General features: G+C 43.4%; 1 protein-coding gene across 2 annotated transcripts in view; it reads left to right on the top strand.

The window, feature by feature from the left end:
- Positions 1 to 6,989: 6,989 nt before the first annotated feature.
- GPM6A (glycoprotein M6A) overlaps positions 6,990 to 18,222 on the top strand; it is a 253,686-nt gene continuing 242,453 nt past the window's right edge. The window contains exon 1 of one of the 2 annotated variants that reach the window (XM_055567476.1): positions 6,990 to 7,192. In XM_055567476.1, the coding sequence (XP_055423451.1) occupies positions 7,189 to 7,192 (4 nt within the window). In that variant the 5' untranslated portion in view covers positions 6,990 to 7,188. Of the gene's footprint in view, positions 7,193 to 7,473; positions 7,627 to 18,222 lie in introns of those variants that run through there. The other variant, XM_055567477.1, reaches the window with a different exon arrangement.

An 18,222-nucleotide genomic window follows, 5' to 3' on the forward strand; every position in this document is an offset into this window, starting at 1 on the left:
CATGTCCAGTTCTAACTGTTGCTTCCTGACCTACATATAGGTTTCTCAAGAGGCAGGTCAGGTGGTCTGGTATTCCCATCTCCTTCAGAATTTTCCACAGTTTATTGTGATCCACACAGTCAAAGGCCTTGGTGTAGTCAATAAAGCAGAAATAGATGCTTTCCTGGAACGCTCTTGCTTTTTCAATGATCCAGCAGATGTTGGCAATTTGATCTCTGGTTCCTCTGCCTTTTCTAAAACCAGCTTGAACATCTGGAAGTTCACAGTTCACGTATTGCTGAAGCCTGGCTCAGAGAATTTTGAGCATTACTAGCGTGTGAGATGGAGAAGGCAATGGCACCCCACTCCAGTACTCTTGCCTGGAAAATTCTATGGACAGAGGAGCCTGGTAGGCTGCAGTCCATGGGGTCGCTAGAGTCGGACACGACTGAGTGACTTCACTTTCACTTTTCACTTTCATGCACTGGAGAAGGAAATGGAAACCCCCTCCAGTGTTCTTGCCTGGAGAATCCCAGGGATGGGGAAGCCTGGTGGGCTGCCATCTCTGGGGTCGCACAGAGTCAGACACGAGTGGAGTGACTTACCAGCAGCAGCAGCAGCAGCAGCAGCAGCAGCGTGTGAGATGAGTGCAATTGTGCAGTAGTTTGAGCATTCTTTGGCATTGCCTTTCTTTGGGATTGGAATGAAAAACTGACCTTTTCCAGTCCTGTGGCCACTGCTGAGTTTTCCAAATTTGTTGTCATACTGAGTGCAGCACTTTCACAGCATCATCTTTCAGGATTTGAAATAGCTCACCTGGAATTCCATCACCTGCACTAGCTTTGTTCGTAGTGCTGCTTCCTAAGGCCCACTTGACTATACATTCCAGGATGTCTGGCTCTAGGTGAGCGATCACAAGTAATGCCTTATTAGTAATAAGGACCTACTGTATAGCACAGGGAACTCTACTCAATACTCTGTAATGACCTAAATGGGAACAGAAGCTAAAAAAGAGTGGACATATGTATAATCGATTGACTTTGGTGTACACCTGCAACTAACACAACATTGTAAATAAACTATACTCCAGTAAAAATTAATTGTACGATGTTTACTTATTTTAACATTTAGGTGAAGAATTTTAAGTCAGAAAATTACATAAGCAGATTCATGTGTTTTGGATGATAAATTTGGCCTCCGAGTAGAAGATGAAATGGTGGTGGGGGAATCGTATGTTGTAAATCAGATGGTTTCTGACAGCCCATGCTGCTCTGAAATGCTGTTGTCATTTTCAACTCTGGTCCAGATGTTCGCCATACCGTTTACAGAATCAAAAGCTACTCACACTGTTCCGTGGTCTCAGGACAACTTATTTCTTTCCCTAATTCAGATTTCACCATTGTGTTTGGATCTTGTCCTTGGAGCTGGTCTCTCCCAGACCTGTGAGTCGCTGGAGGATCTGAGCCTCACTGTGTTATGTGACAACTGCTCCGACTTGGCTTCAACATGTAGAAATTAGCAGAATTTAGAAACGTAGAAACATATAGAAGTTTATTACAATTAATAAACTGTAATAAATAAATTACAATTTATTAATTGTAAATTAATAGTAATAACGCACTGATTTCAGAGTCCTTGGAAGACCTACATATGCGATGTTTATGCAAAGGACCTAGGACATAGTTCAGTTCAGCTCAGTTCAATCGCTCAGTTGTGTCTGACTCTGCAACGCCATGAACCGCAGCACGCCAGGCCTCCCTGTCCATCACCAACTCAACTCCTGGATTTTACCCAAACTCATGTCCATTGAGTCAGTAAAGCCATCCAACCATCTCATCCTCTGTCATCCCCTTCTCTTCCTGCCTTCAATCTTTCCCAACATCAGGATCTTTTCAAATGACTCAGCTCTTCGCATCAGGTGGCCACAGTATTGGAGTTTCAGCTTCAACATCAGTCCTTCCAATGAACATCAGGACTGTTTTTCTTTAGAATGGACTGGTTGGATCTCCTTGCAGTCCAAGGGACTCTCAAGAGTTTTCTCCACCACCACAGTTCAAAAGCATCAATTCTTCAGTGCTCAGCTTTCTCTATAGTGCAACTCTCGCATCCATTCATGACCACTGGAAAAACCATAGCTTTGACTAGATGGACCTTTGTTGACAAAGTAATGTCTCTGCATTTTAATATGCTCTCTAGGTTGGTCATAACTTTCCTTCCAAGGAGTAAGCGTCTTTTAATTTCATGGCAGCAGTCACCATCTGCAGTGATTTTGGAGCCCAGAAAAATAAAGCCAGCCACTGTTTCCACTGTTTCCCCATCTATTTCCCATGATGTGATGGGACCGGATGCCATGATCTTAGTTTTCTGAATGTTGAGCTTTAAGCCAACTTTTTCACTCTCCTCTTTCACTTTCATCAAGAGGCTCTTTAGTTCTTCACTTTGTGCCGCACATAGTAGGTACTACAATCCATGACTATTATTTACGGTTGATCTGACTTTTCCAGGAGATCCATCCAGATAAGACTTGGATGTTCTCATACACATGTCACTCCTTGCCCTGATTACCCAGATGAAAGGACTCAGGGTAAATTTAAACCATATTTAGGTCTAGCGACACAAAAGATAGTATCATAATTGAAATGTTGCAGTAAAAACATAATACCAGGCTTCTCCAAAGAAGCAAATGAATGAAGAAACTAGAAAGTGCTTATCTTCATTAAAGAAATACATGAGGTGTGACTGGGGTGATGTGGCTTAAATGGGGCTTTGAAGGCTGGCTCCATGGCCACACACACAACAAACCTCCTTAGTGTAGAGTTCACAGCAGGAGTGCTAGATACATAAGGGATGTCTGTTTCTTCTACATTAAGAGTAGATCTGATTTTAATTGCATTTTAACTATTGTGTTTCTGAGATCCTGAAATAATTTATTATGCTTCAGATATGTTCATTTCTTTCTCGGAATTCTGAAAGTTTTTTTTTTTTTTTAACAAAACAGAAGCAGAAAAGTAGAGTCATAGATGTAGAAAACAAACTTATGGTTACAAAGGAGTAAGGGGAAGGAGGGATAAATTGGGTGATTGGTATTGACATGTACACTATACACACTACTATATGTAAACTAGATAACTAATAAGGACATATTGTGTAGCACATGGAACTCTACTCAGTACTTGGTACTGCCCTATATGGGAAAATAATCTAAAAACAAAGAACATAAAAATGCCAAAGTACTATGAGTTTGGAAGAGAAATATAGTTTTGTTCACACTAGACAAATATTATCAAATCATTTTTATCTTTATGATATCTAGAGTAAATTGAGCAACATACAAAACTGCTTCATTGGTGGAAAAAATTACGTCTCATTTGCTTCTGGTAACTGGACCACATTTCACAATAGATTGAAAATGAAATTTCTTAACATTTCCCATATCCTTTGGGGCATGTAGAATGGCATGTTGTTTAATGAGCTTATATTTGTGTGCAGAATCTAAGTTTCCTTTCACACAAATCATTCTAACTTCTGCCTTTCACACTTTACTTTTTAAAGGGCCTTAGTGATTTCTTTGGAGAAGACAATGGCACCCTACTCCAGTACTCCTGCCTGGAAAATCCCATGGACGGAGGAGCCTGGAAGGCTGTGGTCCATGGGGTCGTTGAGGGTGGGACACGACTGAGCGACTTTACTTTCACTTTTCACTTTCATGTATTGGAGAAGGAAATGGCAACCCACTCCAGTGTTCTTGCCTGGAGAATCCCAGGGACGGGGGAGCCTGGTGGGCTGCCGTCTATGGGGTCACACAGAGTCGGACATGACTGAAGTGACTTAGCAGCAGCAGTGATTTCTTAAACATTTTTGTGTGATTTTGTAAAATGGTGTTGGTTGTGCTTATTTATATAAGGTGTACATGTGGTAATTTACAATGTACTACATCACTTATCACTCTTGGATAAAATTATGGATCATAGTCATATTTCCTAATTTTTCATTTAGATCAATGTCAAACACTCTTAGAAATATCTTAAAATTTGTTCTGCAACTCTGGGAAGAAAGACACTAAATATGAAAAAAATTTTTAACTTTGAGGATAATCAAAATGTGCTAATGTTATCCATAAACATTTATTGGTCATTGGCAACTTTTATCTGTTACTGTGCTTTGATCCCTTTATGATGACCAGTTAATTGGTGAATTGTATTAGTCAGGGCTCAACAGAGAAAACTAACAAGATATATATGTATTTTATGCTAAGTCACTTCAGTCATGGCTGACTCTTTGCGACCTTATGGACCGCAGCATGCCAGGCTTCCCTGTTCTTCACTACCTCCCTGAGTTTGCTCAAACTCACGTCAATTGCGTCAGTGATGCCATCCAACCATCTTGCCCTCTCTTGCCCTCTTCTTCTCCTGCCCTAAATCCTTCCCAGCATGAGGGGCTTTTCCAATTGGAAAAGTAATGGAGCCAAAGTAATGGCCAAAGTAATGGAGCTTCAGCATCTGTACTTCCAATGAATATTCAAGGTTGATTTTCTTTAGGAGTGATCCTAAAGAAAGATTCTTGACTGGTTTGATCTCCTTGCAGTCCAAGAGACTCTCAAGAGTCTTCTCCAGCACCACAGTTTTAAAGCGTTAATTCATCAGCGCTCAGCCTTCTTTATGGTCCAACTCTCACATCCATATGGAACTAACTACTGGAAAAGCTGTAACTTTCACTATATGGACCTTTGTCAGCAAAGTGATGTCTGTGATTTTTAATATGCCGTCTAGGTTTGTCATAGCTTTTCTTCCAAGGAGCAAGTGTCTTTTAATTTCATGCCTGCAGTCACCATCCACAGTGATTTTGGAGCCCAGGGAAATGAAGTCTAGCACTGTTTCCATTTCTTCCCCGTTTATTTGCCATGAAGTGATGGGATCAGATGCCAGGATCTTAGTTTTTTGAATCTTGAGTTTTAAGCTAACATTTCCCCTCTCTTCTTTCACCTTCATCAAGAGGCTCTTTAGTTCCTCTTTATTTTCTGCTACTAGGGTGGTGTCATCTGCATATCTGAGGTTATTGATATTTCTCCTGGCAATCTTGATTCTAGCTTGTGATTTATCTAGCCCAGCATTTCACATGATGTACTCTGCACATAAGTTAAATAAACAGGGTGACAATATACAGCCTTAACTTACTCCTTTCCCAATTTGGAACCTGTCCATTGTTCCATGTCCCATTCTAATTGTTGGTTCTTTACCTGCATACAGGTTTCTCAGGAGGCAGGTCAGGTGGTCTGGTATTCCCGTCTCCTTAAGAATTTTCCACAGTTTGTCGAGGAGAATCCACATAGTCAAAGGCTTTAGTGTAGTCAATGAAGCAAAAAAAATAGATGTTTTTCTAGATTTCTCTTGCTTTTTCTATCATCCAACAGATGTTGGCAATTTGATCTCTGGTTTCTCTGCCTTTTCTAAATCCAGCTTGTGTATCTGGAAGTTCTCATTTCATGTAATGTTGAAGCCTAGCTTGACGGATTTTGACCGTTACCTTGCTAACATGTGAAATGAGTGCAATTGTGTGGTAGTTTGAACATTCTTTGGCATTGCCTACCTTTGGGATTAAAATGAAAACTGACCATTTCCAGTCCTGTGGCCACTACTGAGTTTTTCAAATTTGCTGGCATATTGAGTGCAGCACTTTAACAGCATCATCTTTTAGGATTTGAAATAGCTCAACTGGAATTACATAACCTTCACTAGCTTTGTTCATAGTGATGCTTCCTAAGGCCCTCTTGACTTCACATTCCAGGATGTCTGGCTCTAGGTGAGTGACCACACCATTGTGGTTGTCCCCAAAAGCTGTACTTATGAATTAATCTCCAAACATTCATCATTTATCTTTCTTGGATCCAGTATAAGTTTATTCTTTGCTGCAGTCACAGCTCATGTTAGTTTCCAGGAGGGTGATTCATTTCTCAATGGGATATTGAACACTTTTAACTTTTATCAACTACTTCCTTTCCCCACCCATAAGAACAACTTTCTATTTCCATTTAACTGAAATGCATTTGCAATATCCTTCCAGGAGTGTGTCTCTTCCATTACCTGAAGAATAGCTGTGCAAACGTTTCTGTGCCATGTTACTGATGTGCTCAGCATTTCTTCATGTTTTTCTGCCAAACATGCTCTTAATTATTTTTCATATTGTCTTCTCCATTATTTAGCAATGTTCTTGGAGGTTAGTAACCGTGCACTTTATTTCATTCTTCTGCTTGTTTATGGCATAGATTTGTGTATTTTAGGGTGTGTCCTGTATGAAAAAGTAGCTTAAGATACTTCGGGGACTGACTTACTGAAATAACTCTCCAGTATGAATCCTGTAAGAACTAGGCCAATAACCTGAAGAATTATATAATTTTTTTTTTTTTTTAGCTTGAAGGGACCTTAGAGATCACTTTTCCCAGATCTTTCATTTTACAAATTAGGAAACTGAGTCCCCTTGTATTAGTAGTAGAGCAGGAATCACCACCTAGTCCTCCCAATTGGCAAGCCCAGTGCTTTTCCAGCAGCATCTACTGCTTCTTGCACTGAGTCATTTATTTTCCAGTTGACTTTTGCATATTGTGATGTGTGTGTGGCATGGAGGGACTTTACAGCCTTGCCAGGTTATAGAAACAAACATATGTAACATAGAAGAAAGAAGAGAGATATAAATTCATGGGAGAATTTTCTCTTCCTGTTACCTTAACATTGTTATTAAGGGAAAAACTAGTATATTGAAAGCAAGAGAAGATTTTTAGGGAAATTTTCCTATCAAACTCCTCTGGAATCAGCTTTCCTGGTTAGGGCTTCGAGGTTACGGGTTATGATCTTGGCTACCAGGTCATTCGTGTGCCCTAAGACGGGGCGAGCGTGTAATGTGTATTCAACGTATTGCAGGGAGAGGTGTTTGCAAGTGGCCGGCCAAGTGGACGTGCTCAGGGCGGGAAAGGGGGCCGGGAGGGGCGCGGCGGGAACCGCGAGGCCACAGCCAGTTGTCCGCCGAGCAGGTGGGAAGAGGGAGGGGTCTGCGCGGCCGCCGGGTGCCAGGAGCCCCGGGAGCCGGCTCCGCTGGGAGGGGCGAGGCTGTCACTCGCGCGGCGCGCGGAGCAGGAGAGGCGCGCGGAGCTCTCGGGCCCGCGCTGCGTCGGCCGCCAGCGCTTGGAGGGGCCGCCGGGCAGCGGGACGCGGCGCCATGGGTGAGTGTGCAGCCCGCGGGGCGCCCCGGGGCTCGGCCTCGGGAAGAAAGCGGGTGTCGGCCGGCCGGCCTGGGATTGCACACCTCTCCCCAGCAGTCTGTGGACTTTTCTCCGGGGGCCAGGCGGCGGGAACGGGGTGGCACTCGGAGGTGGGCGCCGGGGGAGGACCGCGGTCCAGAGGGGGTCGCCGCGCGTGGGCGTCACGGGGGGGCGCAGAGTTCGAGGCTGGGGGGCTGTCCCCACGTGCGTCCCAGGAGCAAGCTGAGACGGGGCGCGGGGAGAGGGGACTTCGCGCAACTTCCACTTGCACGGGTTTGCGTGCGGGAAGGCACCGGGGCAGGGCGAGGAGGGACACTTTCCAGCCTCCGCCTCCACCGAGTGCCATCGTTGAGTAAAAGGCTGCAAGCTGAGGCTGAAGGCTGACCTGCCTCGGGGTGAGACGGGCCAGTGGGAGGTGGGTGCGACCTGGTCCGTGTCCCAGGGTGCTGGGGTGCGTGCGCGCCGCTCCGCTCAAGTTTCTAGACCGAGTGACCCCCCGCCCCGCTTCCGCTTTGGAGTTTAGGGGCGGCATTTGGGTGCGAGTGGCTGGGGTGGGGGAACCCAGTGCGGGGACCGGTGCCCGAGGAGGTGGCGTCCCGGGAGAAGAGCTCGGAGCCGCGTGCGGGGGTCGGAGGGCTGGAACCATGCAACCCGCAGGCGCGGTCCGAGGAGCCGCCGGCGCGGCCACTTTTCGTGCTGATTAGGGATCGGCGGGCAGCCCGAACTGACCCTTCAGTGCCAGTGTTCTCGTTTCTTTTCGGCCAAGTCCATTACGCCCCTCCCCCGGCCTCTCCCTTGTCCTTTGTTGTGAGGGATTTCTTCCAGAGTGAAGGAGGCCTTGGGGATTGACGTGCTCGGGTGGAAATTCCTAAGTTCCCACAGGCTCGAAGGGTAGGGGGTGCTCTGACTGCTAATCTGTGAAGTTTATAGACGCTGGCCAACTTGGAAGAAAGGAGGACAGAGAAAGCTGAGGGACATTTTTGCCTATGAATGTTAATTGTGGTCAAGACATTCATAGTCTGTTGCATGACTTTGGAAAAGTTTTAAAAAGTCCTATTTTTAAGGGCCTGTGAATAAACTCGTCTTGCAAATGATCTGCAGCATGAGCTGTCTTTAAAAAGTTTTCTGAAACAGAAGGAAAATGTTCCATTTAAAAGGGAAAGATAAAACACTTTTTTTCCCAAGCATGGCAGAATGAGTTTCAGGCTCTTTCTTTTGTTGTACATGGTCATATAAACTCCTGTTAGAATAACACATAGAGGGGAAAAGCTCTCATAAATGGAAAAACCAACATAATTGACTTTCAGTGAAGTAATCTGTTCACTTCACTGAAAGCATTTAAGATGCTATTTTGTATACTGCCTAAAGTCTCCAGGAAGAGTGACCTTAAGCTTGAGTGGACTATCTATCCAAGGGTAAGGTGCACATAATTTTGAAGTTAATTATTTCCCCAGCTTGCATTTCCAAACTATAATGAAGACGGTAGGTCTTGGCTTTTACCTCAACAAATTAGACAGGATCTCAGGTTACAGCCGGAGAAGGCAATGGCACCCCACTCCAGTACTCTTGCCTAGAAAATCCTATGGACGGAGGAGCCTGGTAGGCTGCAGTCCATGGGGTCAATAAGAGTCGGATACAACTGAGCGACTTCACTTTCACTTTTCACTTTCATGCATTGGAGAAGGAAATGGCAACCCACTCCAGTGTTCTTGCCTGGAGAGTCCCAGGGATGGGGGAGCCTGGTGGGCTGCCGTCTATGGGGTTGCACAGAGTCGGACACAACTGAAGTGACTTAGCAGCAGCAGCAGGTTACAGGAGAGTGTTCTGGAGAGGAGGTGGGGTTAGCCCCTGAACCCCTGTGATCAGACTGAGTTTGGTCTCTGACTCTTAGAACTTCTCTATCCTACCTGTAAACTGATAGCTGAAATTTGTCTGTTCCTTTCTCTGCCATAAATGGACTGCATTTTCTTATTGTGATTGAGGTCACTAAAAGCTCATGGAGCTGTCAGATGGCTAGTAGGAGAGAGTGGGTTGAGAAAGCCGGTGAGAACCCAGCGGGCCGGGCGGTAGAGGAAAGGACAAATGGGTGGTCTGGGAATGAGGGTCTGAGGCCAGAGATCAGGACAGAAACCCAGACACGCAGTCCACACATAGCAAGAGCCCTGGAAGGAGGGGCCGGCAGCATGAGAGAAGGAAGGAAGGAAGGAAATCTGTGCAGAAATGAGAGAGAAAACACTTGGTCACTTAAGGTCATCTTTCTCCTCATCTTTTAATTCACTTGTGAAAAGCACAGAACTTCATTACTTAGCACTTCTTTTATTTAGAGGTAGTAGGGGGTGGTGAGGATTTAACATTGGAGTCCAAATTGCTAGGATAAGGGGGAAAGCAGTGTAGCTGAATGCCTGATTGTGCCAGCAGGGTAAGTCCATCTTTTACTGGTGTCATGACAACTGAAATGTATCATTTCAAGAGAGGAAGATGGTGCTGTGGGGGTGAATATAGCCATCAATTCTTGCTTGACTCAGAAGAAGAAATCCATGCTCTAGCATCATGGAAGAATGAAAGTAATTGGTTAATCAAAATATTCTGAATAATTGATAGTTATCATATTTATAATGCACAAGACTGTTTCTCAAAAAAAAAACCCCACATTATTTGCTAAGCAGGCAAATTGAGATTTGGTATCCCTTGCTTCCTCCTTTTATTTTATTTTCTCAGTGATGCCTTCAGCTTATCAAGGTATGCAACGGGCTTCCTTTCTGCCCCCAAGTTTTGCTCTGCACAAAAGATATGATGAAATATTTCATACTGAAAAAGTATGGGACTAACTCATTGCTAAGAATATTTATTTTTTTAGCTGCAAGGTTGGCTTGAACCTGCACAGTCACTAATTATGAAATTGCAGGCTCAGGTGTGAGGCAGGTGGGGGAATATTTTAAATTTCTCCTCTCACCACATCACTCAGTGTTCTTTGTTGTATTTAAAAAGTGATGTTGAACATTATACAGAAGATATTATGGAAAGTTTCATGGAGGGAGTGGCTCTGAACCTGGTGATGCTTGAAGGGATGTGAAGGATTTGGGAAGGAGACAGGTATTCCACATAGAGTAATGGGTCCCTGGAGAAGGCAATGGCAACCCACTCCATTGTTCTTGCCTGGAGAATCCCGGGGACGGGGGAGCCTGGTGGGCTGCAGTCTATGGGGTCGCACAGAGTTGGTCATGACTGAAGCGACTTAGCAGCAGCAGCAGCAGCAGAGCCGAGCTGAAAGAATTTCAGGGAGCAATAAGACACGATTGATAGAATGGATTGGCACGATGAGACCTGATTTTGGATAGCCCTCAAAAGCAACCTGAGGAATTTAGAATGTATATAATAGGAAAGAGGAAATCATGGAATATTCTTGAGTAGAGAGGAATTGTAGTGAAATTAGTGTTTGAGGAAGACAAATTTAGCAGTTTTGTTTAAGGTAAAGGATAAATTAGGGCAGAACCAGTTGTCACAGTTATCCTGAAGTGTTATGATCCATGTCTAGTTCAGTTGCAGTGAAATAGTAGCACTAGTGGAAATGGAGAAAGAAAGATGGATGAATGATATTTCTAATGAAAAGTCTAAAATTAGGAAATTAAGTGATAAAGAGGAGATTGAATAAGAAGCATTTTCTGGAGATTTGAAACCTTGAGGATTGGGGATATAGTAGATCCCTTGATAGAGTTTTTAAAGAATAAAACAGATGGTTTATTTTCCAAATGCTTTGGACAGAAAATAAATTTCATTTTTGAGATGTTAATTAAATGGTGATGGCTAAACATGTTAACACATATGTTAGTAAATTGGAAACATATAGTGAGAAATTAATCAGAGCACAAGAATAAGAAGGAAAATAAAGGTTAGAAGGTCACCAACCTTTGGTGAGCAGTAAATCCATGTAATAAATTACCTGTTTGGAGGTGAACAGGTATGTGGAGGGCTGGTTGAGGGAAAGGGAAGGAGGATAAACATTATCTGCAGGAAGAGAAATATCAACCACATAACATGTATCAGTGCCCTGAAATTAGAACAGTGAAGTGTGACATCTTTAACATTCAGTGTTAGATCTAGGAGTCCACAAATTTTGACAAGAGGAGAACATCAGACAGAAATATTTTGATGTCATTCAGTTTCAGTAAAAAGGATCTTGGTTAAGGATCTGAAAATTATTTGCAAATTTAAGCCAAGAATAATGACATGTGGTATCATCTCGAATTCATACTTTTTTTTCTTCAGGGAAGTATGACCCCCTAGAGGTAGTTATGAACAAGGTACAGAGAGGCAGGATTTGAAGTCGGAAAAGCAAATGATCATCTTTAGGTGGATTATGCAGACGTGAGGGATCCTGTTTTCTCTTTTGTTTGATGAAGGGTCATTCATGATTCTATACATTTGTGTAGCTCAGATCTTGATTTAGTAATAATTAATAAAAACATGTAAAAAGATAAGCTTGAGCTATTTCCATGAAACAAACCAAGAATATTTTAAAGGTGCTAAACTACTAGTTGAAGCTTTTTAAGGGTCAATTGGCCTCTAGTATATTACATGCTTTGCTGTGCTAAGTCGCTTCAGTCATGTCCAACTCTTTGTGACCCTATGGACTGTAGCTCACCAGAGGAGCCCAGAGGACTGTAGGCTCCTCTGTCCATGGGATTTCCCAGGAAGGAATTCTGGAGTGGGTTGCCCTGCCCTCCTCCAGGGGATCTTCCCAACCCAGGGATTGAACCTGTGTCTCTTATGTCTCCTGCATTGACAGGTGGGTTCTTTACCACTAGTGCCATCTGGGACCCAATACTATGGCCATCTGATGTGAAGAACTGACTCACTGGAAAAGACCCTGATGCTGGGAAAGATTGAAGGTGGGAGGAGAAGGGGACGACAGAGGATGAGATGGTTGGATGGCATCACTGACTCAATGGACATGGGTTTGAATAAACTCTGGAAGCTGGTGATGGACAGGGAGGCCTGGTGCGCTGCAGTCCATGGAGTCACAAAGAGTTGGACACAACTGAGCGACTGAACTGAACTACCTGGGAAGCCCTCTAGTATGTTATATGCCCTAGAAAATTATAAAAGTTTGATCCTGAGCAGAGAAAGATAAACTAATATTTTGGTTATCTTTGCTGCATACCATGTATCCTTATAACTAGTGAATTAAAACAATTAGTTATTATCTCTTATGGTTCTGTGGACTTTACTGCTGAGCAGTTCTTATTTGAGGTCTCCTGCCTTGCAGTTCAGTATATGCTGAGGGTCAGGCATCTGAAGACTTGATTGGGCTGGTCACTTAAAGTGGCTCCCACCTGTAGCTGACGGTGGATGCTGGCTACTGGTTGGGTGTTCAGGTGGGGCTGCCTGAAAGTGGCTTGGACTTTTCGCAGCATGGTGGCTGGGTTCCCAGGGGGTACATCCCTAGAAACGTGTTCTAGGAAAAAACCTAGGCAGAAGCTTCAAGACCTCTTACAAGCTAGAACATCGTAGGTTCCATAGCACCACTTCTGCTGCATGCTAATGCTCACAGAAATCATTGGGGATAGTCAGAGTCAAGGGAGGCGCATGCCTGTTCAAGGAGAGAAGGAACTGAGGGAGCCAGCTGCTTGAGCTCATTCCTAAAAGAGATGCCTGGTAAACATGTTTCACAATAGAGACATCATCAGGTTGACCTCTGAAAATTTGATGTTTTATTTACAAATTTTTTTAATTGGAGGATAATTACTTTACAATATTATGTTGATTTCTGGCACGTATCATCATGAATCGGTGATAGGTGTACAATACCTCCTCCCTCTTGAATCTCCCTCCCACTTCCCACCCCATCAGACTGTCACAGAGCACCAGGTTTGAGTTCCCTGTGTCATACAGCAAATGTCTGAAACACATATGATAAAGGATTGATACTTTCGTGAGAACTGTAAAGACGTCCAGATAGTCGCACTAGTTTCACAGGAAAACATTTGAGTGTGGAAATTCATGCCTGGGTGGAAGTGCGTTAGTGAAGTGCTGGGGTAAGCTCTGCTCAGAATAATTTCAAATACAATCAGCTGGTATTTCTTTATTTTAATTTCAATTTGAAGTTTCTAAGGCTATTGTAAATTACTGTTTATTTTACTTAAGTTTAAGTTTGTCATAAATTGAAATGTATAAATCCTTTATTCAATATCTTCTTGTCACACTAAACTAAATGTTTTGTAGTGAACAGTTCAGAAGATTGCTTTATTTTTCAAGAATGTGTTGACTGTATGAAATACGCAGTTGGTATGGTGCAACTAAAAATAAGTGTAGTCTTAACTATCGCTTTTTTTGAAAGATACGTTCCTAAATTAAATATGTAACTTTCAGTTTATTAAAACTTTAAGTGTAAGTCTCATTTTACTATTTTTAATTGGAAAGAGAGCTGACATTTATGGTTACAAAAATATAGGTCTTTCTTCTTAGATGATTGAAAAACAAAGAAAAAATAGGGTAAAGGAGATGGGTTTAAAGTCAAGGACAGAATTAGTTTCAACCTAGAAACTTAGAGGCCTTAAAAAAGAATTAGATTCTGATGGTTGCAACCTGACTGATTTGAGGTCATTCTATTTTTGACTGTTTGACAAGAGGTGAGGGAATGAGGATAGATAATCCGAAGCCACATACTCTGTGCCCCGGACTCATGACATGGCAGACAGACAGAACTACATCTCAACAGGAGATAAAGGCCTGACCTATATAACTGATAGGACTGGAAGAGTGCCTGAGGAGTTCAGAAGGTAAGATGACATGGAATTAAATTCTTCTTTAGTTTGTTAAGACAACCTAAAGTCAGAATAGTCACTCATTACTTTCTCTACAATATTTGAGATAACCCAAACTATATAATGGAGAAGGCAATGGCACCCCACTCCAGTACTCTTGCCTGGAAAATCCCATGGACGGAGGACCCTGGTGGGCCGCAGTCCATGGGGTCGCTAAGAGTTGGACATGACTGAGCGACTTCAATTTCACTTTTCACTTTCATGCATTGGAGAAGGAAATGGCAACCCACTCCAGTGTTCTTGCCTGGAGAATCCCAGGGACGGGGGAGCCTGGTGGGCTACTATCTGGTCTCTGGGGTCACACAGAGTTGGACATGACTGAAGTGACTTAGCAGCAGCAGCAGCAGCAAACTATATAATGATAGCAAAATCACTATCTCTGGCTGTTTCTGTAAGACATCTTGTTCTAGAGCCTCTAAGGCTATTGTCTGAATAGAATAACTTGGAGAATATGCTAAGTACCAGTTTGTGGGTCGCACTGCCAAGATTTGAGATCAGAAAGTTTGGGCTTGAGAGGTGGACCTGCAGTTCTCACATGAGGTTCAACCAGTGTTGAGGATGAAGCCTGGGACATGCCCGGAGAACTAGCTCTTCCAGAAGCTTCCATCCCCCATCAAGCTAGCTGAGCCCCGTGCTGCTGCCTCTCCTCACCTGGGCCTTGCTGAGACTTAGCCTAAGTCTCTATTGAGCTCCTCTCTCCATCTTACCAGTCACGTCTTAGCCTGTTGATGGATGGTGCTCTCCAGTTTACAGTAACTCTCCCGCAGAAAATTACTGATGATTTCCTGTCTCGGGGTTTCAAGTGTTACGTATGTGCCCATAAATCTGGCTCCGTGTGCTCAAGGGTCAGCTCTGTCCACCCAGCTGCTGCTTGCAGGCTTCAGTCTCAATGCCTGCAAAATGGAATTCCTCCTATCTGAGTCTGACTGGTTCCCTCCTCTCTTCCTTTGCCCTCTTCCTTCTCTTTATTTTTCTTGATGACTCCAGTATGCCTGGCCTTGTTGAGCGGATGTCATCACACGTCTGAATGCCCACATTGTCTCGTCCTGTGTCCTCACCCGCTCCAGCCTGGAGGTTGGTGGTTTTTCCCACTGCCAGTCACCTCCCCTCCTTGGTTTCCTCCCAAATCACCCCACGTGATGATCCAAACAACTCATGCCAGCACGGTTCTTCTTGCCCCATTGGTCCTCTCCAGCTTCACCTCCTTCTATCATCTCTCATGCATTGTATCCTTAACCATCTTATGGAAAAACCTGAATGCATTGTTTGGCCAATCTAATGATACACAGTAACATATTTATTTTAATGGACATTTTCTGTTATTGAGATAAGTCAGCTGTCTACTTCAGTCTAAATTTGAAGCACAAATAACGAACGTTGGATACTAAGGGGGTTTTCTGCAGTCCTGCTTCAGTTTTTCTATGAAATAGTACAAAAAGAACAAAAATTCAGAATGAGATGCTACATATATGTGTGACAAAGATCCATTATTGTCACTGTTTGATAGATTCTTTCCTTCCTAAAGAAAAATTTACAAAGAAGAATATAATTTTGTTTGTTAATTATAGATGAGAAATTAAACTCAGGGCGAGAAGTCTCTAAAGAAGAAAAACCCAGAGCAACTATTAATATAAGTGCACAATTTTAAAGTAATTGGTTCCTTAGGTATAAATGAAGTATAGATCACTACTTAGTGTTATTATTTAGTTTCAACCATTTCTCAGCATTACCTTAATAAAATTCCTTTTATATAACATGATACATACATCCTGTTTAACTGGGAGGTAGGTAAAGTGATAACTAAACTCAAAGGAGGTAAAACAATTTAAAAATACCAATGAAAATCAGAAGATTGCTTTTTGGCAGGAAAGCTATAACAAATCTAGACAGTGTATTAAAAAGCAAAGACATCACTTTGCTGACAAAGCTCTGTATAGTCTAGGCTATGGTCTTTCTCGAAGTCATGTACAGATGTGAGAGCTGACCATAACCAAGGCTGAGTGACAAAGAGTTGATACTTTTGAACTGTGGTGCTAGAGAGTCCCTTGGACTGCAAGGAGATCAAACCAGTCCATCTTAAAGGAAATCTACCCTGAATGTTCATTAGAAAGACTGCTGCTGAAGCTGAAGCTCCAATACCTTGGCTACCTGATGTGAAGAGCTGACTCTTTGGAAAAGACCCTGATGCTGGGAAAGATTGAGGGCAGGAGGAGAAGGAGGTGACAGAGGATGAGATGGTTGGATGGCATCACCAATTCAATGGACATGAACTTGGGCAAACTCTGGGAGATGGTGAGGTACAGGGAAGCCTGGAGTGCTGCAGTCCATGGAGTTGGAAAGAGTTGGACATGATTTGGTGACTGAACGACAACAACAGCCTCATCGCCTCATATTAAAATCATCATTATCACAGAATCATTGTACCTAAGGCCACCAACACTTCCATAGTAAAATAATGCTCTATATTATATACTTGAAGTTATTAGAGAGTAGATCTTAAGCTTGTCACCATGGAAAAAGAGGTAACTTTGTGAGGTGATGGATGTGTTAATTAACTTAATCATGGGCATCATTCACAATGTTTATCTATATCACCATGTTAAATACACACACACACACACACACACACATATATATACACAAGTTTGTTTGTCAATTATACCTCATCAAAGCTGAAAAAATTTAAGAAGGTAAAAAAACTAAAAAGAGTACTCCTTTCAAAACAAGCAGCCTCTTAAGTGTGTTTTAATATTGATTGGACCAAGCATGCTCACCTTTCTACATGTCATGACAGCGAAAGATGCATAAAGCCCAGATTCTCATTTCTGCTCCAAAAGTACTTGTATATCAATTGGGAGATACAAAAGTCACACGTGTAGAAAACCACCTGAGAATTTGAGAAAATTAGATAATGGAAATCTAGACTAATGTAATGATTGCTAAAGCCGTCGGTCCAGAATGGGAGAGACCCATGGAGGCTGCATTCATCCAGGGAGGGTTTCTGAATGCGGGACCGTGAAGGGAATCTGGGCGTGTGTGATTCTGTCAGAAGGAGGGGTGGAGGTGTGGCCAGAACCAAGGAGGTGGGCTGAGCGTGCTCGGGGCCCACCTGAGTCTGCTTCCCCACTCCGGCACTCTGCTATGAATTTTTCCACCTCCCCCCATGACCTCTGGACTGGGACGTGAGGTGCTACCCTCATGGAAGTCTGCCTCTTTGAAGTTCAGGCTATTTGTCTGTTTCGCTTTCTGACTGACCGCTGCAGCTGGCTGACTTCCTGACACTCCTGTTCCTTTGTAGAACACGTCGTCAGCTCTTCTGTGATGTCCCCCCAGATCTCATGAGTGTTTTTGACCCTTTTGGGATTAGTCATTTCCGCCCTCCCCACCCTCCCTTGACGCGGGTTCTCATAACTCACCCCTGGATTTTGTTGTTAAGTGGGATTTGCTGAGCGTCTAAATTAAAACCAGTCTTGCTATAGCATCAGTAACAATGCACAACTTCCATTGTGTGATTGCCATTGTGCCCCTGAGGGCTTCCGATCATGTAGAACACCTGAGAATGGTGCCCGGCAGTGGGCAAAGCAGGGTGTGCTGGTCACAGCATCTTACCCTCTGCCTCTCACTCTGGTACTCTACCTCTAAACCCACTCGTTGTCCTCTGAGCCCTGGCTACCTCATTTGATTTCCCTCTGTGCTAGCCCATCATTGTTGTTGAGTCGCTAAGTGGTGTCTGACTCTGACCTCATGCACTGTAGCACACCAGGCTCCTCTGTCCTCCACTATCTCCAGGAGTTTGCTCAAATTTATGTCCATCAAGTCAGTGGTGTTATCTAGCCATCTCATCCTCTGCTGCCCCCTTCTCCTTTTGCCTTCAGTCTTTCCCAAGCTTCAGTGTCTTTTCCAGGGAGTTGATTCTTCGCATCAGGTGCCCAAAGTATTGGAGCTTCAGCTTTAGCATAAGCATCATTAGTCCCCTTCCATTCAGTCATGGCCCAGAGCCCCAAGCACCCTTTTGCAAATGTTCTTTTGTCCAAAAACCTGGATCACTGCAGCACAGGCAGAAGTCTTCAAATAAGGATTGAGAAAATGGTTCTAATGCAAGAGCGTGCAACTGTAGCCTTTCAGCCAGGGAGCGATAGGGAAATTATCAGATTCAGTTACAGATGT

The sequence above is a fragment of the Bubalus kerabau genome, chromosome 2 (genome assembly GCF_029407905.1).
Source record: "Bubalus kerabau isolate K-KA32 ecotype Philippines breed swamp buffalo chromosome 2, PCC_UOA_SB_1v2, whole genome shotgun sequence".
In the NCBI taxonomy this organism is placed as follows: Eukaryota; Metazoa; Chordata; class Mammalia; order Artiodactyla; family Bovidae; genus Bubalus; species Bubalus kerabau.